Genomic DNA, 19,623 nt, shown 5'->3' with positions numbered 1-19,623 from the left:
TAAGTTAATATCGCCTCCTGGGATAACACTTGTCTCAAAAGAACAGACCGGATTGTAAATGGCTTTAGATTAAAATTAGAATTTACAATAATAGCACCATATGTACTGTACCAAATGGACATTTCGATATGTAATGTATCTTCGGTGAATTCAAAAATTATTGCTATTAAGTCCATCTGTTTATATCAAACAAAAATCTGTTTGGTGTATTTTGTTTTTGTTGGCTTATAACGCTTTTGATCTTAGCGTCATTGATGAGTCTTTTAAAAGTAGAAAAAACTCGCGTCTGGTGTCTTAAATCATACGCTTGGTACCTTTGATAACTGTTTAGTGACTACGGAAACATATCATTTAAATGTCATTTTTTGTAGATTAACAGAAAATTTCTTCACATATAGTCATAATTTGGTGGCTTTTATTTAGTATCTTTTCTTAAATAGGTGGTTTTTATTTATTTATTTTTTTAAGAATACAGATCCGGTCACCTGTCGAGACTACTGTCAAATAACTCTTAGTGCCTTAGTGTAACTTTTGTACGGAAGAAATGCAATTAAACAACGAAACGGGAAATAATATTTTATCCATCTTCATTGCGGTAAACCGTCCATGCAATTGTAACTTAAAAGGCAAATACCCTTTTAGTGCGAATATTTGTACATTTCAGATCGCTGCATTTTTTTTTTTTTTTTTTGAAATTTTCAATTTTATGTTTTCTGTACTGTTGTTTGTCTGACATGGCGGTTTTTGATTTAGGAGTTTGAACTCCCTGTGGTATCTTTCACCTCTTGTTTAGTTATGGAAATATGTCTTATATGTATTTATGTCGCTTGGTGCTGTTTCATTGACATGTACCGTCTTCTACATCAGTCAAAGATTTCTTTCGACTGTATCAATATTTATAAAACAAAACTCATTAAAACTTACATTTTGCGCGAATTTTGTTTAAACAAAACATTAGCGCAAATTGTACATTAACGACCGGGCCCATATAATTTAAGGGCATACGATATACAGTTTTGATCCCATATTGAAATTTTGATGAAAATTTGCATATCGGCTATTTTTTACCTGATTAAATTAAATATGTAATAAAATGTATACCTTTATGCGTTACTTCTTGAGTGAAATGAGGTCAAATTTCAGTGATTTTTTGCTGTATATTTATCAAATTTAAAAACATTCCATTATTGACACTTTTTGAAAATCTGTACAAATAATCGTACGATATATAATCAAACCAAATGTCATCTTAATAAAGAGGTGTCCATGAACTGGTTTTCAAATTAAATCAGTTTGAATGATAATAATCAGTCGAAAAATGCATCGTTTCCCGATATGTTACAGTTTGACCCTTGTTGACCCTTCTATGTAACTGTAGAAAGAGTTTAAATGGTGGAACTTAATTTAAACAAATAACGGTAAACATATTCTTAGAAAATAAATGAAAGATAATGGATCACCGTACTGGTTTTCTAACTTATAAAAAGAGAGATCAATTAAATGCAGATTTTCGTTTAAAACTAATTACTTGTTGTAAGCTTTAAAAATAAAATAGATAACAAAAGAATACCACATCCACTAAAACAAAAAAATTGGAAAATAGTTAATCAAAATATTTAAAATATTGCCTTTGTCACACTCGCTTTTGTTTAGCTGAACATGTTATACAATACTAATGTCACATAAAATATTTTCTAGAGAATTGGGAAATTTTTCTTCGAGTACTTATATTCTTAAAATCGAGAATGGAAATGGGGAATGTGTCAAAGAGAAAACAACCCGACCATAAAAAACAACAGCAGAAGGTCACCAACAGGTCTTCAATGTAGCGAGAAATTCCCGCACCCGAAGGCGTCCCTCAGCTGGCCCCTAAACAAATATATACTAGTTCAGTTTCAGTGATAATGAACGCCATACTAATTTGTCTCGTTCTAACCCCCCCCCCCCCATTACTGTTTTATAACCAGTTATTATATATGGATTAAAAGGGGATCTTTTCTTTTTTTTTTATTTCCTTTGGTTAAGAATGAGATGTAATCAATAATGAAACCTTTTGTTTGAGAAATCAGTTTATGAATGGTTTATCTGTATTCAGTGTGTATAACATTTTTTACCGAGTTCTTTTTAAGTGATAGAAATTACTTAATGTTAAATGAGGAGAATAAGAAGATCTTTTATTATATATAAATCAACGTATGTTCAATAAAAAGCATCATAAAACATACAAAAAGGTCAAATATGGTATTAAATGGGTGTCTACCAGAAAACCATGCAAAATCCAAAAAAAATTATGAAAGGGGTGGTGGAGATTTCAGCCGATTTTGGGTTCCTGACAAAGTATTAAGTACATCTAATAGACCCATGGTTGAAAAATTACATTATAGGTCAAATACAGTAAATACAGGGTAATTCTATTTTGGTACCAAATTTGCTTGAAATCTTGATGAAAATGGACATTTAAAAAAAAAAAATATTGAATTGTTCCTAGTATTACATGTCAAATCTTTTAGTTTTGCCTTAAAATTTAGATTTTAAACTACAATTAAATGCAGGTCGAATCTTATTTCGCCTTTCATTTTTTTTAGTATTTCTATTGAAAAAAAGTTTTTTTTCTCACAAATTTGATTGTAGCCTGCACTTCAAATGTCCATAAATCCTCAAAAGTCACTCAAAATGAAACAATATTTGGTCAAATGTTATGGTTCACTATAAAATAAAATTTCTGAACTGGAATTCCGTTGCAAATTATTTTTAAACTTTTTGAATAAAAATAAAAAAATCTGAAAAATTTTATCTTTGATTACTTCCCTTTGTAAAACTCTCCAAACACAAGGTAGATTTACTGTTTACATTAGAAGGAGGGAAATAAACAAATGAGCAGAAGGACATAATTTCAAGGATGGATAATGGCTGAGAAAGGAGAAAGTTGTATTTTCGATGACAACTGTGAATCAGACAACCTATACAGTTTAAGAAAATGCAGGAAAGATACCACCAATCATTTTAGATTTTTTAAATGTGGTACAGACATTACAATACCAGAATCATTGCTAATCCTCAACCGTGCCGGTCTGGGCCTGAGACTCTCAAACTTTTCAAAACATATTTGCCTCAAACATAGACAAGAGCTTGGTTTGCAGTGGACAAGAAGGAAAAGAACATGTTGCCATCCACTGCATGACCTTTCAAAATCTTCAAAAGTGGCGAAGGGAGTGAACTTTATCCAAAGCAGAGAGATCTGGGTCAAGTTTAACTTGAATGTTTCAGTTGGTTCTGGTAAGATTATTTCGAAATTAATGAAGAGAAAAGGAAAATGACACCACAAAAAAAAAGATCTCATCATCTAGAAATGCATATCCAGGTGTAATGATAAGTCGTTATCCTAAGGCTATTTTTTTCTTATTTTTTCTGTACACTTAGCTTTCATTTTTTATTACCATGCATTGTCAAGCTTGGTAACTCATAATTATTTGTCAGTAACTAAATGTACGATGCTTTCCCATACTGAACCTTCTGACCTTGTTTGTTTACATTTAAATTTCAATGGCGTCAAAATCACGTGATGTCAATTCGTTCTACCCAATCAAATTGCTCTACTGTCAATTAGGGGATTTTCCAGTCTACGGCAATTACGTTATTTCTTTGTGGGATATTGCTTCAAAATAGTTTGCAATAATTTTGGGTTTTATTCAACAGGAAAACTCTTTTTTTGCCATCCCTTTTGACATCAATAGAATTCTGTATGAATATTTATCTACAGTCATGATGGTCAGAATATCGATCTTTTTATAATGAATAAAAAGAAAATTCTATGAAAAATAAATGTAAATTATTTTTCATTAACCTACTCTATATTCCTGTACAAAATTATGGCATGGGCATCGTTTTTTCAATTAGTTTTCCTTTCATTTTGGTTGGGCTATTAAAAGAATTTAGAAATTGTAAATTGTGACATTTTGTGAGAAGAATAAATGAAACAATAGCAAACTATTTTATAAAATGCATTATAAACTCTGTCACTGATCAAATCTGTTTATATTTTAAATGGACTGAGAGCTTGGAAGTTTAAAAAATATGCAATTTTAAAATTTTAAGATTTTAAAAATGCATCTTTTCTGGATTATCTCCCTTTGTACCATAGAAAAAAATGTTAACACTTTCTCAGGTAATAATGACAAATTAAGTAATATGGTAACCAGTAAGCAAGAAAAAAGTTGCAACATGTGTTTAGATTTTTTACATTTAAGACACTTAACTTTTTATGTTGGATACTTCAGAATTTTCAATATGTTAAACGTGTAATTGAATTCTTAAATTTTTTGAAAAAACAGACTTAATTTGAGTTTTCTGCAAGTTGCAATGATCTCTAGAAAGAAAATAATTGATTTTACTCTTAAAGGTGAAAGAGACAAGTTTACTATAGGAATTTTTAGTGAAAAAAAAATACATTCAAAAATCGTCTTTGTGCAGCTCCCCCTTTTTTTTAGCCTAATGATCATTATTGTTTGTGACCTAAAAATCTTTTTAACTTGAAATTTTCAACTCAAGTTACCTAAATGGCATGTAATAATCTATATAATTCATCTCCTTATTTTATAATGCTTTTTTTCATGGAAATATGAGGTTTTCCATTATCTTATTGCTAAATTACAAAAAAAGGGGGGGGCTCTCTGAATGACCAAATTTATCTATAAAATTAATTGGCAACCGAATTCCCTTTAAGATATTTTGAACATAATACAATGTAATGCTCTTAAAAAATTTAGGACTAATTAAAGCGTCTTTTGGGCTGTAGTGTCTGTTTTAGTGCAACTAGATGAAAAAGTCAGATTTTCAGTCATTTTATGTGTTGGGCAACCCTCTTAATTTCTATATTTATTGTAATGTTTAATAAAATTATGTGACTTATACTTCATACACATGCTATCTATGCTATAAAAGTATTTAAACACTCAGAAGTATTATAGTCTTTATTATTATTTGAGAAATCTATGAAGTCTCTGTATTTCATTAGGAGCATCTATATATGAACAAGAGAAAATAACAAATTCCTACCGTTACCATGGTTACCATTGATGTAAGGCCATCAAAATTGTTGGACTTTCATATGAAGTCAACCTGATCATTTAAGCAAAGTTTCATCAAAATCAAACAACCTTACATGGAGCACCATCTGCATGGTTTTCTCATAGATATCCATTTAAGTCGCAATTAGGAACAATACTTTGTGAGATATGTGTTTTTGATAAAAGTCAGAAAAACTTAATTTACATCATAAATAGTTATCAAAGGTACCAGGATTATAATTTAGTACGCCAGACGCGCGTTTCGTCTACATAAGACTCATCAGTGACGTTCATGTCAAAATATTACTAAGCCAAACAAGTACAAAGTTGAAGAGAATTGAGGATCCAAAATTCCAAAAAGTTGTGCCAAATACGGCTAAGGCAAAATTTTTGTAAACAGGAAATTTATAAAAATGACCACATTATTGATATTCATGTCAACATCGAAGTGTTGACTACTGGGCTGGTGATACCCTCGGGGACAAAACGTCCACCAGCAGTGGCATCGACCCAGTGGTGTAAATAGTTATCAAAGGTACCAAGATTATAATTTAGTACGCCAGACGCGCGTTGCATCGAGGATCCAAAATTATTATCATAAAGATTATTATCATAAAGAATATTATCATAAAGAATATTATCATAAAGATATTCATCTCATTCTACAAATATTGATATAAATTAAGATAACATATTTAAAGCACTGTTGGGATATAAGTAAAACACACAAACACTGAATAATGTATAACAAGGATTCTAAAATAGGAATACTTTGTCATCTGTGTCATTATAATATAAGCTTAAGTTGGTACCTAACATTACAGGGAGATAACTGTGTCAAGTCAGCTAACTGTTTTAATTACGTCGTGTTGTAAAAGAAATATTAAGCTTCTCAATGATCAAAATTGGTGTTTGTCAAATTGCTATATAACCAGTGTAATTTTTCTGACAAAATGGTTGGTTCAAAAAATTTTAAATTTTTATATTTTTATTAAAGTGTTAAAGTAAATACTTTGACAAAATTTTATGAAAATTAAACGAGCCAAATTAATTTTAGTGAAAGTGTTGGGTACCACCTTAAAATATGTTTACACAATATATAACATGGCTATAGAATACATCCCTGTATGAGTTCCGACTATTTCGGAAAAAAAATCACAGATCAAATTGAAAGTTACCATCTGGTGTACTAAGGTTGCACACCATTGATAATGAATCCAATAAAACATTTTACATGTATTTCGGAATGAATTTACTTTGTTGTCTTTCAGACTGAAATTATTTTTGTTTTTTTGTTTTGGATATGAGTCAATGCACAAAGATGTAAAATCAGTGATTTGTGTATCCAAATTGTCTTATACAGCTGAAAATATTTTTTGGTATGATTAAACTCTTAATTGATATAAATCTATGGCGTTTTGTCATCTACCTGATTTCAAAAGACTGCTGCTTTGCTTTTTGATTGCACCAATAAAGTTTAAATCATAAATCATCTTATAGTAGAGAATGATAATGCATAATTTCAAAGAAAAAAATGTCAAACTAAATCTGAATGCATAATTAATTATCTTGTATATTAGTGACAAAATGTATCGAATGTAATGGAATACACAAAAGATATACTCTTTGCTAAATAAGTCGAATATAAATATACATCACTTTAACTTTATATGAATATGATGGCTATAGTTATCAAAGTTACCAAGATTATAATTTAATGCGCTAGACGCGCGTTTCGTCTACATAAGACTCATCAGTGACGCTAAGATCAAAATAGTTGTAAAGCCAAACAAGTACAAAGTTGAAGAGCATTGAGGACCCAAAATTCCAAAAAAATTGTCCTAAATACGGCTAAGGTAATCTATTCCCGGGATAAAAAAAACCTTAGTTTTTCGAAAAATTCAATGTTATTTCTTTGATATGTTAAACTCGAGCCTGATAAGGAATATCAAACCAAATAAAAACATGTTGAACATTTTTATTGATACATTAATGAGAAGGAAGAACAGTCACTAACATTAAAAAATAGTGTATACAGTATAATTTCAAACGTGTTTATGCAAATCAATCTTGCATCTTTGTCTTACGAATTGTTTCGTTTTCTGTTCTGTTCTACAATTGTTTTGCCCTGTGACTTTCAAAATATTTCCATGTCTATTAGTATCATATATTTAGCAATTATTGTATTAAATTTATTGTGAGCATGAGTCCAGATCATGATGGATCTGCACTTTTCGACAATACATATTTAAACATTTTTGAACATCTTGCGTGCCAACATATGAATTAATATGTCGTTTGTAGGCTCCTTCTTGTTTCATTGGAACCATATGATTCCCATTTCTTGTAAGCTGTGTTAGATTTTAAATTTTGAAAAAAAAGATTGAAGAACTTAAATTCTTGACGCCCAAACATATAAGACCGAACACAAAACTGATTTTCTTTTCTGACAAACACTCAACTTAAAAATAGTATTTTACACACAGCAATCTGATCGCTACTTTGGTAAATATGTAGTCGATTATTAATAGTTCCCATAACTTAATACCTTTTTTTATTACATATTAATTATAATTATAACAGTAGAACTTCGTTTACAGTTCAATACCATGCATGTCAATCAGTAAAATTCCTCCCTTTAACGTGAATGGAACTGTAATATTTATAGTATATCTTTATTTGATTGGATCGATCTGTTTATGAAATATTCTGCTATAATCTGTTCAGGTTTTGTCATATCAGGATATAGAGACAACTAGCACGTAACTTTCAACTAGTGTTTATAAACTAAGCAATATAATTCACAGTACAAAAATAATTGAAAAGTGTTGCAGATATGATTAATTCAACTTTCAATACAACTAACACTGCTGTATCTGTTGTGCCTGAAGAAATGTATTTGTTTTTAGGTTTATATTTATCTTTTGTTTGTTTTATTGGTGTTACAGCAAACGGACTTTCGCTTGTCGTCTTTTTCCGATTTAGTCATCTTCGAACTCCAACGAATACATTCATTATTGCATTGCTCATAAACGATATAATTATGTGTTTAGTTGGTATACCTTTATCAGCAATAGCGAATTTTCAAGGATATTTCGTATGGGGTTTCTCCGTTTGTGTATTTCAAGGCTTTGTAATGTATTTCGGTAGTATCAGCAGCATGTATATTCTCACTGCGATTTCTGTGAACAGATATATAGTCATTGTCATCAAAAGGCCTTTGTCACGGAAAAAAGTAAAATATATGCAAAGTATTATAGCATTAGTATTTTGTTATATTTTTGGCTTGTTTTGGAGTGGTATACCGTTCTCGGGATGGACAAGATATGAATACGAAGCAATAAGAACCACGTGCTCAGTTGCATTTAACAGTGCGGACTATCTGATTCTAAGCTACAATATCTCAATATTCATCTTTTGTTACTTGTTGCCAGTTTTAACAATGATATATTGCTATATCAATATAGTTCGAATGGTAAGTTATCTTTGATTGTATTAATAACTTTGTATTTTTATTTTGATATTTGAGACATTAATTAGAATATTTGAGCGGAAAACATGTACGATGTATTAGAAGGTAATTGGACTTACTGTTGTTAACTTCTATGTCATTCATGAAGTCTATGGCGGAGAGTTGTCTAATTGCAATAATACCACATCTTTTTGTTTTTACATTTATCTATTTATTTTTTTATTATAATATTCAATTGCAAATACCTGACGTTAAAGACGCTTATGACTTGGTGTACACACTCTTGAACGCTTTTTGAAAGAGTTCAAACCAAATTATCAAATTTCGTAATGTCAGCAAATTCCTCCTAGTCTATTAAGTATTCCCTTTTGCTTTCTTTATGGATATTGCAATCAATGTGTTTGACTTTACTGTGTATCTCGTTTTTGTATCATTAATATATTCTTTTTATATGATATTCATTTTCTTTATCGGCTAAATGTTGAGGGATTCACAGTGCTATTTCCGGATTCAATGATTACAATTTGTTATGGTCCATTAAATCATTCACAGCAATCACGAAACACAAATTATAAATGAAAACCGTAGAAATAAAAACACTAAAAAAGAAATGGTTTATGAAAGTATGTTTCCGTTCGCTGATGATTTTAAGTTTATTACAATTATATCAATCTAAAATATGTTTAACACAATAAAGAGTTAACTATATGTTTATGTAGAACAAAATAATTTGTAGAACTTAACCTTAAGCAACTGCTCTAATGTCACACCCGAGAGCATAATAAACAAGAATGTGTCCCCAGTATACGGATGTTCCATCCGCACTATCATTTTTCTATGTTCAGTGGAGCGTTATAATGAGATACAATCTCTATAATTTTCTAAAATTAGAAAGATCATATCATAGGTAACTTGTTTACTAAATTTCAAGTTGATTGGACTTCAACTTCATCAAAAACTACCTCGACCAAAAATTTTAACCTGAAGCAGGACAAACGAACGGACGAACGCACAGACCAGAAAACATAATGCCCATAAATGGGTCATAAAAACGTTATGTCTTTCCGTAAAGCAGATAAATTGCATGTACGCCATACATCAATATTGAGAATTATCACACACGCAGATTAAAAGACAGTTCATTATTTATTTCTATAGTCACCCATCGTTATTACGAGTCAGAAAATAAAAGCCGTCACAATATACACTAATTTGCCTTTGTAATTACTACCCATTGATTAATGTTAAATATATCAAATTGTAAACATACCTTCGATCTTGATATTTATCATTAACGGAAAGCTTAATACTAAAATTTATGATAAAGAGATGATTTCTCATTTCCTATCGTTAATTATCCATTTTTAGATGGTGACGTTCACTTGTCACCATTTTACGGTGTTTTTATATCTTAAATTGTACGATTCGCTCGTGTATGTAACAATGTTTTAGATTTTAACGAGAGAAATTCATGTATTACTGTAAAATTATTACACCAGGGTTTTCGATATCACAAACTAGTCATAACATTAACTAAAGTTTATCATCGGTATAAGGACATCATTCGTAAATATAGCTCAACATTCAGACTTCTTATACGTTCAGGTATTTCACATTCAATATTTTATGGAAATATTCTTTATAAAGCACAAAAATGTCAGTATTCACCTCAGAAGCTAACAAAACCTTTAAATAGACTCATTAAGAAGGGATATAGTTACGATACTGTTGTCAGGTCATTAAAGATTGCATATTTTGGCGTTAATATTGATTCACTTATAGGGTCTTTGCATCAGAACTAAACACATTTATTATTTATAAACCAATTGTTAGCATAACACGGGTTATGTTCTTCTCATATATGTTATGATGGTATGATACTAAACCCCTCACCGGGAGGATTGTGCCTTATTCATATGATGAAGACATAATTTTTCAATCAGTTTAATTGCAATCCGGAGCTGGCATGTCAGTTAACTGCTAGTAGTCTGTTGTTATTTATGTATTATTGTCATTTTGTTTATTTTCTTTGGTAACATCTTCTGACATCAGACTCGGACTTCTCTTGAAATGAATTTTAATGTGCGTATTGTTATGCGTTTACTTTTCTGCATTGGCTAGAGGTATAGGGGGAGGTTTGAGATCTCACAAACATGTTTAACCCCGCCGCAATTTGCGCCTGTCCCAAATCAGGAGCCTCTGGCCTTTGATAGTCTTGTATTATTTTCACTTTTAGTTTCTTGTGTACAATTTGGAGTTTAGTATGGTGTTCATTATCACTTAACCAGTATATATTTGTTTAGGGGCCAGCTGAAGGACGTCTCCGGGTGCGAAAATTTCTCGTTGCATTGAAGACCTATTGGTGACCTTCTACTGTTGTCTGCTCTATTGTAGGGTTGTTGTCTCTTTGGTACATTCCATATTTCCATTCTCAATTTTATAGTAATTAGTTATCAAAAGTACCAGGATTATAAAACTTGGATAGATATCAAATCATGTTATTTCATTTTGCAGTTTTTGTGTTTCTTTTCCATTAATACAAGACCCTAGAAGTCATAAGCAAATCTATACGACAATGTCCAATTTATAACTGACCAATTTATGTGTTGTGTGCATTTGAAGGGTGTTACTTAGCAGATTGATATAAATGGATGACACTGGGACAAAAACGTGAAATTATCAAGACTTCATCTTTACATTTCACATTTGTGTAAGATATTATACAGCTTCGAGCGCTTAATCTACCATGTTAATATGATATCAAGCAGTTTGTATTGTGTTCGGAACTCACTCTACACTTATTATTACAGATTGCTTCATTTCCTGTTCTAAATCGTAACGTATGGTTTATTTAATTAAAACCAACAATTGATTCTCTTAAGAATAGTATAAATAAATTAATGTTTGTAATCTTCACTGTAGAGTTAATGACAAACTGGTTGACTTTTAATTAGATTTTTTATCTCTTTTTGTCTGATGACGTCATTTTTGCTTCTTATAGAGTTAAACATTTCAGTAGGTCTTATATGCACAAGTTTAAGTTTGCTGTGTCATTTTAGGCTGTAAACTTGGTTTTGATATCTTATGAAAATGAGTTAATTAGTGTTCAGTTAACAAACCACGGTCTTCAAAAGAGAGGCGAAAGTTACCGAAGAGACATTCAAAGTCAAAAATAAAATGACTAGGTCAAATTTTCTTTTTTAAATTGACTACGCCATGGCTAAAAAAGACATATGCCCAAAAGGCAAACAATAGTACACAAAACACAACATAGAAAACTACAGACAGACCAACACGAACCTCAATAAATCCAATACTGTTTGTTTTAATGATTCACAAAAAATAGAGCATATCAATCAAATCATTTTTCTTTAATGGACATAAGGAAGGGTTTCCCGTCTTTCTTTAACAATGTTTTAATGATTTTATGTAAAGTCAATGTCTTTATTGTGAAACAAAGTTTGCATAGGTCTTTCAGGACATCTTTGAATTTTGAATGAGGAATACTTGGTTAGTATTAGAAAAGTTCGGTATGTCTTTTTTGATGAGTGTCATTAGAGAACTAAACTTGCTACAGTTGTTTGGTCCTGTCCTGAGTCATGAATCTGATGTTCAGTAGATGTCGTTTGTTGATATGGTTCATAAGTGTTTTTTTATATATAACTTAGACCGTTGGTTTTCCCGTTTGAATAATTTAAGACTAGTAATGTTTAATGCCCTTTATAGCTTGCTGTCCGGTGTAAGCCAAGGCTCCGTGTTGAAGTGTTTTTTGCCTTATAAAGATTTACTACTTTTTAATTGTGACTTAGATGGAAACTTGTCTTATTGGCACTCAATATCTTTTTTTTTTATATATCTATGTATATGTTGGGTAACATGTTCAATGTGATTTTTGCAACAAGAATGATCTGCTTTCACTTTTGATCATTTTGATTATGTATTTATTTATCTATTCATTTATTCAGTACTTTATCTTTTTGCTATTTTTATTACTCCCAGTACCGAAGCACAATTATTACCCATTTGTTTTTCGTTAAACATGGCACCCAAACGGTTTTATGAACTGCATGTAGCTTCATCAGGAACGCTCAAAATGAAAGATTTGAATTTCAAAGATGTATTACAATAAAATTGAGAATGGAAATGGGGAATGTGCCAAAGAGACAACAACCCGACCATAGAAAAAAAAAAACAACAGCAGAAGGTCACCAACAGGTCTTCAATGTAGCGAGAAATTCCCGCACCCGGAGGCGTCCTTCAACTGGCCCCTAAACAAATATATAATAGTTCAGTGATAATGAACGCCATACTAATTTCCAATTGTACACAAGAAACTAAAATTAAAATAATACAAGACTAACAAAGGCCAGAGGCTCCTGACTTGGGACAGGCGCAAAAATGCGGCGGGGTTAAACATGTTTGTGAGATCTCAACCCTCCCCCTATACCTCTAGCCAATGTAGAAAAGTAAACGCGTAACGATACGCACATTAAAATTCAGTTCAAGAGAAGTCCGAGTCTGATGTCAGAAGATGTAACCAAAGAAAATAAACAAAATGACAATAATACATAAATAACAACAGACTACTAGCAGTTAAATGACATGCCAGCTCCAGACTTCAATTAAACTGACTGAAAGATTATGAATAGAATGAGATGTATTACCAAAAAGGACCTAACGTTCATTACCAAATCAATCTAAAGTCAACTTCGCCTGAGTGATTTGAAACTTTAGTTTCCTTATAATTTGGTCAATTTAAAAAACGTTTGCTATACATGGTGTTAAAACGGACGTACTGGCTTCCTGGATGATAATACCGTCAGTGATAAGAACATAGCATTTGTAATGGAAGTAAGACTGATGATTTGTTAACGTGTTTCTCATGCCATATATGTTCAATGTAAAAAGTGAAATGACAAAAAAAGAAAAACTCCGTAGAAAATACAAAACGGAATAACAAAATCAAAAGCTCAAACACATCAAAAAGTAAAATCACAAAAATACTGAACTCCGAGGAAAATGCAATCGTAAAGTCCCTAATCAAATGGCAAAATCAAATGACAAAACACATTAAACTAATGGACAACAACTGTCATATTCCTGACTTGGCAAATATTCAAAATGATGGATTGAACCTGGGTTGAACGGATGGATTTGGTACAGGCATTTTTATAGGAAATGGTGGATTAATACGGGTTGCATAGCTAGTTTATAACCTCTCAATTGTATGACGGTTTTTAAATGCTTCTCCATCATCGACTTATAATCACTGGTTCCTTTTTATGTTTGATTTAAATGTACAATGACCATTCAACTTAAATTACCCAGTTTTTAGTGGAGTTTGTGTTGTTTCTTATTTATTATTTGTAACTGTTGATGTAAATGTCTTTTGGTTTAATGAGTCTTTGTTTTGATTGTTATTCTCTAGTATAAGGTGTTTAATGACTCTACATCTTCGAAGTCAAAAAGTTCTCTTTCCTGTGTTCCCCCTTTTGTATGGAATTTTCGTTAATCAATCTATAAGCATCCCAAAGATGTTTCTGGTTTCAGCATTTAATACCCTGTAGATTTGTCAATATCGCTTTAAGACTGCTTTTAGAATTTGTGTTGACAATTGTTAGGTGATATGCCGGCCGTTGAAATGTTCAGTTGCAACAGATGTGGCACACATGTTGATATAATAAATGTGCGTAACAGACTTTTCTTATAAGTCAAGATATTTTGGACTTGAATTATTCATGAATACATCCGTTTTTCAATTGATTTACGAAATCTTTGACCAGTAGTATTTAAAAGTGACAGAAATATATGTTTTTTTTTAATTAAAAGTGCCAACATTTCTCTTTTTGTTTTGGAAATCATAAATGGCATGGGTATTATAATTACTGTTGGTTAAGAAATTCGATTAATACATAGTCTGTCTGCTTATACTTAGCAAGTAAGAAATTAAGGTCAGTGGAACACATATTCCCACTCAACTAATAAAGTAACAATCAGATTCAGGATATTATAATCTATAGTTTTCCGTTGCCATTTGTTGTAATGAACAATATGTTTTTCAGATAGAGTATACCAAATTTGAGTTAAAAATGTGTCAGGTCAATTCCTTTAAAAGTCATATATATACAATTTAGCTTTTTTTGTTTCTTATAATCAGTGAATTGTCTTATTGTGAACTATAATATCAATGGCTGCATGTTAGTCAACTAATGGTACCTATGTTAATTTATATGTGTGTAGCAAAGGATGGAAATTGTGCAGACAACAGTATTGTTATTATTTTTTTATTAATGATATTGTAACATCTTCCTTGTGTATCAAATCATTTCATAATTAGCTATTAGAGGAAGTTTGACTACGCATTATAATCTAACATCTTTATTTGACATGTTTATAATCTAGACACAATTAACGCCCGTTAGGAAATCCATTATAACGTTTACGTGTACGTGCACATTAGAGGTAAAGGGATAATATTTATTTTAAAAGACCCTTTACCTTGAACTTTCAATATAGAATGTTCCCTAGTGCTTACTTTAGAAGACTATCAATTTTCTTTTGTTGCTTATTCTGACATCGAACTCGGGCTTCTCTTAAACTGAGTTTTACTGTTCGTAATGTTGTTCGTTTAATTTTTCTACATTAGCTAGATGCATAGAGGGAGGGTTGGGTTCTAAAAACATGTTTACCCACCACCCCCCACCCCACCCCCCGCATATTTGCGCCTGAGCCTATGACCTTTGTTAGTCTTGTATGATTGTTAGTTGTAGTTTCTTGTGTATAATTCGAGTTGAGTATGACACCCATTTTCACTGAACTGGTATACGCATTTGTTTAGGGGACAGCTGAAGGATGCCTCCGGCTGCGGGATTTTCTCGCTCCATTGAAGACCCATTGGCGGCATTCGGCTGGTGTCTGCTCTATGGTCGGGTTGTTGTCTCTTTGACTCATTCCCCATTTCCATATTTCTATTAATGTAAAAATCAAACAAAAATGTGAATGTAAAAAACAAGTATAAAGACATCATGAACATTCCATACGAATTATTAATATTTTTCACTTTTTCTTACACTAATTCCATCCTCTTTTGATCAATTATGACATACTGAGAATTTGCACTTAACATAAGTATTAGTAGTATGGTGCCACTAGTGGGGCAGAATATACTTCAAATAAGATCGGTCCAGTGGTGTTTTTGTGTGTTAAGTGTTCAATGTAGCTGTTGTGTAATTTAAAAAAATATATTTTGACTAATGTTGGTTAATGATTTTACTACTTCGTACGTCAAAAGACTCCAAATGATTCGCTATTTCATTTATACACAGAAATTATTGAGCGGAAACCTTAAAACAGTTAATTGCTAAGTATGCTTGTCAATTTTTCATTGAATGGTGCAATGAAAACAAAATAGCTTTACATAATTTATTTTATTTTATTTTTAGATACACAGAACAAAACCCCAATTGTTGACAAATCAGAAAGTAATGAAGAGATGGGTGACTATGGAAAAACGTCTGGTTAGAACTATACTGCTGATGATATGTAAGGGTGTTTATAACTTTAATAATAATTTTGTAATATTTATTTACGGTCGCTATCATGAGCTGATTGGCCATTATGACAAAAATGAATCAGAAATCATATTTGATATTCTTCCTCAGTCATAACAACCTTCCATCATTACTAAACTGAACAAAGAAATAACATGACGGGTGCCGTATACGATGCAGGAAATGCTTACCCTTCCGGAGCACCTGATTTCACTCCCGGTTTTTAGTGGAGCTCGTATTGTTTCTTATTTATCATTTGTAACTGTTGATGTAAATGTCCTTTGGTTTTGATTGTTATTGTCTTATTACTACATGACCAACACGACGGGTGCCACATGTGATGCAGGATCTGCCTACCCTCCGGAGCACTTAAGATCATCGCCAGTTTTTGGTAGGGTTCGTGTTGCTTAGTCTTTATATTTTTAGGATGTGTCTTTCATACTATTTGTTTTTCTGTTTGTTTTTTTTTCTTTTTAGCAATGGCATTGTCAGTTGATTTTGTATTTATGAGTTTGAATGTTCTTCAGCTATTTAAACTCCTTGTGTACTTTTAATCGTCACTGTAGAAATGACTTCATGATTTTCCTTTTTTGAGTATGAATATATTTTATAAGGTGTTGTTCGTACATGAAATTTACGATGATACAGCATTCATGAAAATAGAGTATAAACTGGGAATGAGTCATGCAGACAGCAATCCAAACAAAGAGCAGAACAAAAAAATGCAGACAGCAACCCAAACAAAGAGCAACACAAAATTAAGGCCGCCAATTAGCATCCAACGTAGCGAGAAAATCCGTAGGCGTTCTTGCTCCTTGACAATAATGATAACGGAGGTTTTTAAATACCTTGCCTGGCTATACAGTAACTATAATGAATGCACATTTCAACTATTTAAACGAAATGTATGCAACACTAAACCCCAAAACATGTACATAAACCGAGAAAAGACCGCACACAGAAGACTAAAGCTATATTTGGTCATTTCTGTTATATTAGTGTTAAATATTAAATATTCTGTTATTGCTTATAACTACCATTTCAAATTAAGGAAATATAAGCGGAGTTTACAATGACTTTGATTTTATATTTGATTTTCCAAATGTTAGTGTTATTCAACCATATTGTTTTCATCATTAAAAAATGAAAGTGCGGGTCCTTTGAGATTTTAATGTATGATTTCGAAGTTGTTGGAGAAAAATCAATTAAATAGTTAATTTAAAATTTGATTAATCGTAATTAATTTTCAATGTCAAATTGTTTTAATAAATGCAAATTAATATTAAAAGTATCTTAAAATAGGAAAGTCAAATGCAAGGAAACTACAAAAGATTAAGGTAAATGATCAACAAGTTCTAATATTTAGACAAAAACGGACAGAACTGTACTCTTTCCGGTTTTATCATATGACAATTTATTTTCAAAATTTGTTTGTATCAACTATGAGACTATTCTAACTACTTGTAAACATGAATTCACTGGATAATTATCTTTACAGTGGAATAAAGATATTTTTAGAAGAAGAAAACAACAAAACAAACAGTAACTGTTCCGCTAGTGTCATCGGTTGTTTTAAAATTTGTTAATTTTTAAAAAAAAGTAACAAAGTAAAAAGTTAAGGAGCATTTGTTGTTAACTGCAAAAAAAGGAAAGGAGAACTATAATACAGAGTCTACGAATAGAATAATACACAAAGGGTATAACTTCAAGTATAGGTGTATGTGACACTTGGCCATGTTGTTATTTGCCCATCATACATTTCCGTTTCTATCTATTCTCTGTTGCGGTTTTTTTTTTCAGTTGAATTCTAATTCTTAAATGTTGATATACGGACACTACGAAAAGTATTCGAATACATTTTATCAAATCATTATTTAAATATTCATTTAATACTGAAATTATATTAAGATGTAAACATATTCATCATGCTCTAAACAATTTAGATAAAGTATCAAATATCTACTAATTGAAGTAATTATCATCCATGTTTAGTATTTTGAATAGCATGTTTACATATATACATATTTTAGGTGCGTTCGGTATTTTGACTAGCACGTTCACATATATACATATTGTTTGGTGCGTTCCTTATATCATTGACACCATACGCTGTTGTAGCGTTTTGTTCATATGTATATATATATTTTAGGTGCGTTCCTTATATCATGGACACCATACGCTATTGTAGCGTTTTGGAGAGCATTCGGTTTAGGTGACCTTCCTGTTATAGCCAGTGGTATACCAGCAATTATTGCTAAGATGTCATCCGCTTTGAACCCTTTTATTTACACTTTTAACAATAAAGAATTCAAGAGTGCCTTGTTTGAACTGATTCCATGTAGACTTAAACGTTCAAAACGCAATCAACCAGACGCAGGTGTAGATAAAGAAAATAATATGGAACAAGGACAGCATTTGTTAATGCAGTTAATAGGCGTAGCAACAATAAAGACAGAAACAATTTAATACAGAAATATTTCTGAACGTTTGATCATAGAGGGCCCTCATTGGGTTTTTGATTATGTGATTACTTGGCCGTTTTTTTAATGATTATTTGATTATTAAGCCAAATATTTCATGATTATTTGATTACCTAGGACTGTATTTTTAGTTTATGATTATTTGATTACTAAAGATAAGCAAATATTTAATGATTATGTGATTATATTGGCAAAAAAATGCTGATTATGTGATTACTAGGACCCCCCCCCCATGAGGGGCCTCATCATATAAGGTACAAGACAAAGTAAAATGATTTAAACAATACAATCTTATTTTTAAATCATTTTGTTTGTATTTATTTTATGTGTTTTTCACAATACGATGACAATAATTTGTTCGGTGTATAACATTTTGTTTTCTTTTGCAAATACATCTATTGAAATTGACATATGTTTATTATTCTGTATAAAACAACTTTATATAGAATGTGTCAGTAAATAGTTGTTTACATAAATATTAAACTGAAAGAAAATACAAAACGTGAAGTCCACTGACTTAATCAAAAGTAAAATCACAATAATACTGAACTTAGAGGAAAATCAATTCGGAAAGTACATAATCACATGGAAAAATCAAATAACAAAAAGCATTAAAAACGAATGGACAAGAACTGTCATATTCCTGACTTGGTACAGGCATTCTCAGATGTAGAAAATGGTGGATTAAACCTGGTTTAATAGCGCTAACCCTGTCACTTTGATGACAGTCTCATCAAATTCTGTTATATTTACATTGATGCGTTAACTAAACAGACACAATAAATAAAATAGTCAAAATATGGGTACATAAGTCATCATCGTATAACAATTTTAAAAGGAACAATTTAACGGAACACAAAAACATCTATCTACAAACACATTCATTGATGTGTGTGTCTGACATCAGAAAATTGTATACGTCAAATAAATTTGTCGTTCAATGTGCATACAACCAGTTTTAAAATTTACATAGGCATTGCTAGCATATAGGGTTAAAAACAAAAGTATGTAAGAATGAATTTCAGAAATAGACCGAGATTGAAAATAGTCCAAAA

General features: G+C 31.2%; 1 protein-coding gene across 1 annotated transcript; it reads left to right on the top strand.

Annotated features, from left to right (window-relative positions):
• The first annotated feature begins 7,856 nt into the window (after positions 1–7,856).
• Positions 7,857–18,925, top strand: LOC143056678 (visual pigment-like receptor peropsin). Its single transcript, XM_076229832.1, has 3 exons — positions 7,857–8,541; positions 15,981–16,080; positions 18,238–18,925. The coding sequence occupies exons 1-3, from the start codon at positions 7,903–7,905 to the stop codon at positions 18,552–18,554; spliced, it is 1,056 nt and encodes a 351-aa protein (XP_076085947.1). The 5' UTR covers positions 7,857–7,902; the 3' UTR covers positions 18,555–18,925.
• The last annotated feature ends 698 nt before the right edge of the window (positions 18,926–19,623 follow it).

Source organism: Mytilus galloprovincialis, chromosome 13, assembly GCF_965363235.1.
Source record: "Mytilus galloprovincialis chromosome 13, xbMytGall1.hap1.1, whole genome shotgun sequence".
Classification (NCBI taxonomy): Eukaryota; Metazoa; Mollusca; class Bivalvia; order Mytilida; family Mytilidae; genus Mytilus; species Mytilus galloprovincialis.
This window is presented reverse-complemented; position numbering and strand designations above follow the sequence as displayed.